The sequence below is a fragment of the Penaeus monodon genome, chromosome 20 (assembly GCF_015228065.2).
Source record: "Penaeus monodon isolate SGIC_2016 chromosome 20, NSTDA_Pmon_1, whole genome shotgun sequence".
Taxonomy (NCBI): domain Eukaryota; kingdom Metazoa; phylum Arthropoda; class Malacostraca; order Decapoda; family Penaeidae; genus Penaeus; species Penaeus monodon.
The window spans coordinates 30,672,581-30,675,200 of NC_051405.1; the positions used below are offsets into that span (position 1 = coordinate 30,672,581).

Genomic DNA, 2,620 nt, shown 5'->3' on the forward strand with positions numbered 1-2,620 from the left:
GTTATTTTTGTATATATATTTTTTTCCCTGTTTTCTCCTGTTGACCCCACAGCTGAAGAAGATGCTGTGGAAACGACACAACCAGCGGGCGTGCGGCAAAGTGCTCGCATATCTTTCAATGACGGATCATTCAAGAGACCGCGAACAAAACGGGGATCGCTCTCAGCTCAGGTACTTGAGAAAAATACAGCTGCAGCTGCTGAAGAAGAACGTATAGTTGAGGGTCAGGTTGCTCCGGGAGACACCATAAAGATCGAAGGTTAGTGGAATGAGCTTCCAAAGAAGGCATATGTCTGGTTTGGAATGAATGATATTAGGTATCCAAAACACTGATGTAAAGAAATCTAAGCTTCTTTACTTTTGTGGTACAAGTATAGATATTAGTAGAGTCTAGGTTTTATACAAGAACATAGCCAATATAGGTTTCATGTTTTGGGTATCATTTGAAAAGAAACAAATCTTATGACTTGTAATTGATATATCAGGGTCATCATACATAGATTCTGGAAAATTAGTTGACATAATACATTTTATTAATGAATTTCACACATTTAAGCATTGAACATTGTTAATTGTTGACAAAACCTTCATTGCCATAGATGAGGTGTGTGAAGTAGACAGTGGTAGAGGCGACAGCAGTGTCAGTTCTTGCGAAAGCTTAAAAGATGAAGACCTTCCACCTCACTTGCGCATTGGCCAAGAGTTTACTTTCCGTGTGACTGTGCTTCAGGCCTTTGATGTGTCAACAGAGTATGCAGACATTTTCTGCCAGTTCAAGTGAGTATTTTTTCAAGTGGCTTAATTTTTCTTTACATTTTATTAGGAAATTCTTTACAGAGCATTGTTATATTTGTTTTATAGTTTGAGAGAGGGATGGTTATATACAAATATGTATATGAATATATTGCAATTTAGATGTATACATTCCTAACTATGCTTTTACCTTTTTTATTGTAACATGAGTATAAAATCATGTACATAATATGGTATTCACAAAGTTAGGAAATGGTTGACACTGTGTGATTTTTTCTTACAACAGCTTTTTGCACCGCCATGATGAGGCCTTCTCTACAGAGCCCATCAAGAACACTGGTAAAGGACCTCCACTTGGATTTTATCATGTGCAGAATGTAAGTACTTTGCCTGTGGAAATTTCATTTAAAAATGTGGGGAATCTGTATCTACAGGATGTTTGTTGTACAATTATAATATTAAAGTCTTTTTCCAATATTAAATATTTTGGTTGTTTAATGACTAGTTAGTTTTTTGGTATTATAAAAATTTGGAAATATCTGTACTTTTCATCCATCAGATTACTGTGACAGTAACACGAGCCTTCCTGGAATACATCAAAACCCAACCCATTGTGTTTGAAGTCTTTGGCCATTACCAACAGCACCCTCTCCATCGAGATGCTCGGCAAGATGCCACGCATTTGTGAGTTCTTGTTTACTTTGTTTTGTATAATGGTTTACCTTAGATACTCTTGACTTACTCATGACATTACTCTTCAAGGAATTAAGATGCAGGTTTTTTATGCTTGATGATTAACATCTCTGTTATAAAATATAGATATATATTACATGAGTTACATAAAAATTTTGAATTTTCCCTTTTTATGTATGATTTAAAGATATATATTTTGGAGATTTCTCTATCCTGTGCAGTATTTTTGGCTAGTATTCTCATAATATCCTCATGATACCATGTCATTCTTCTACCTGAAAGCTTTCAAAATGTAAAAAATGAATAGTGCAATAAATGGTTAATGGTGCTTATTACTTTTGAAATTATTATGCAGTACACAGGTATGAGTGATGCCATGTATTAATATGACTGTTATTTTTGTGTATGAGTGAATTTGATGGTAAGCATACATACAGTGCCAATATGTCTACCTATCCTGGACTGCTTCCCCTGAAACCTCTCAGCCCTTTGATCTTTGTTGTATTTTGTCTCCACTATCCATGGTGCACTACAACCCAGCATCCATGAGTAGTCTGCTTGGCAACAGCAATGATTAGAACCCCATTTCTTCTCAACCCTGCCTCTGTACTTCAGTCATAAAGATCCTAAGAGTCCTGAATCAAAAACAGTGTGACGTGCTGCATCAGATTACTGTATTCTCTATTAGGAGTAACTAAGTACTTTCAAAAATAAGGCATACAATCTGCAAGCATGCCAACCTCATTATGTGTCATACTGGAGACTAGTGAGATTGGAAAACTTAAACAAGTAAACAATCTCTTAGTAAGGATGTTTACTATCTGTGCACATTTCATACCTTTGAGTCTTTAAATGCATGCAGTGTGGTATTGCTCCCTATTGCTTTAATATACACTGTGCTTCTAATTTGTGTTTGTAAATATCTCTATACCTATAAAACCCCACTGTACTGAGGTGACTATCCTAATTTGTGAGCATTTAATCATTGTTTGTTCAGCTTAACAATTCATCCCTCTCTAACGCTGAATAGTTATAGTACTGATATTCTTCAATCTTCATTGATGATTGTGGTAACTTTACCAGGCAGTGGAGTCAGTCACAAAATTCTGAAATATTTTTGTAGGTTCTTATTGGATCGTGCTTTACTACTATCATGTGGCTGAAATACAGGCAC

The 2,620-nt window shown here is 35.6% G+C and overlaps 1 protein-coding gene across 1 annotated transcript in view; it reads left to right on the top strand.

Moving 5' to 3' along the window:
* LOC119585967 (kinesin-like protein unc-104) overlaps positions 1 to 2,620 on the top strand; it is a gene marked incomplete in the record, with an annotated part of 145,723 nt that overhangs the window by 127,197 nt on the left and 15,906 nt on the right. The window contains 4 exon segments of the mRNA XM_037934681.1: positions 53 to 259; positions 600 to 777; positions 1,040 to 1,130; positions 1,313 to 1,437. Of these exon segments, the coding sequence (XP_037790609.1) occupies positions 53 to 259; positions 600 to 777; positions 1,040 to 1,130; positions 1,313 to 1,437 (601 nt within the window).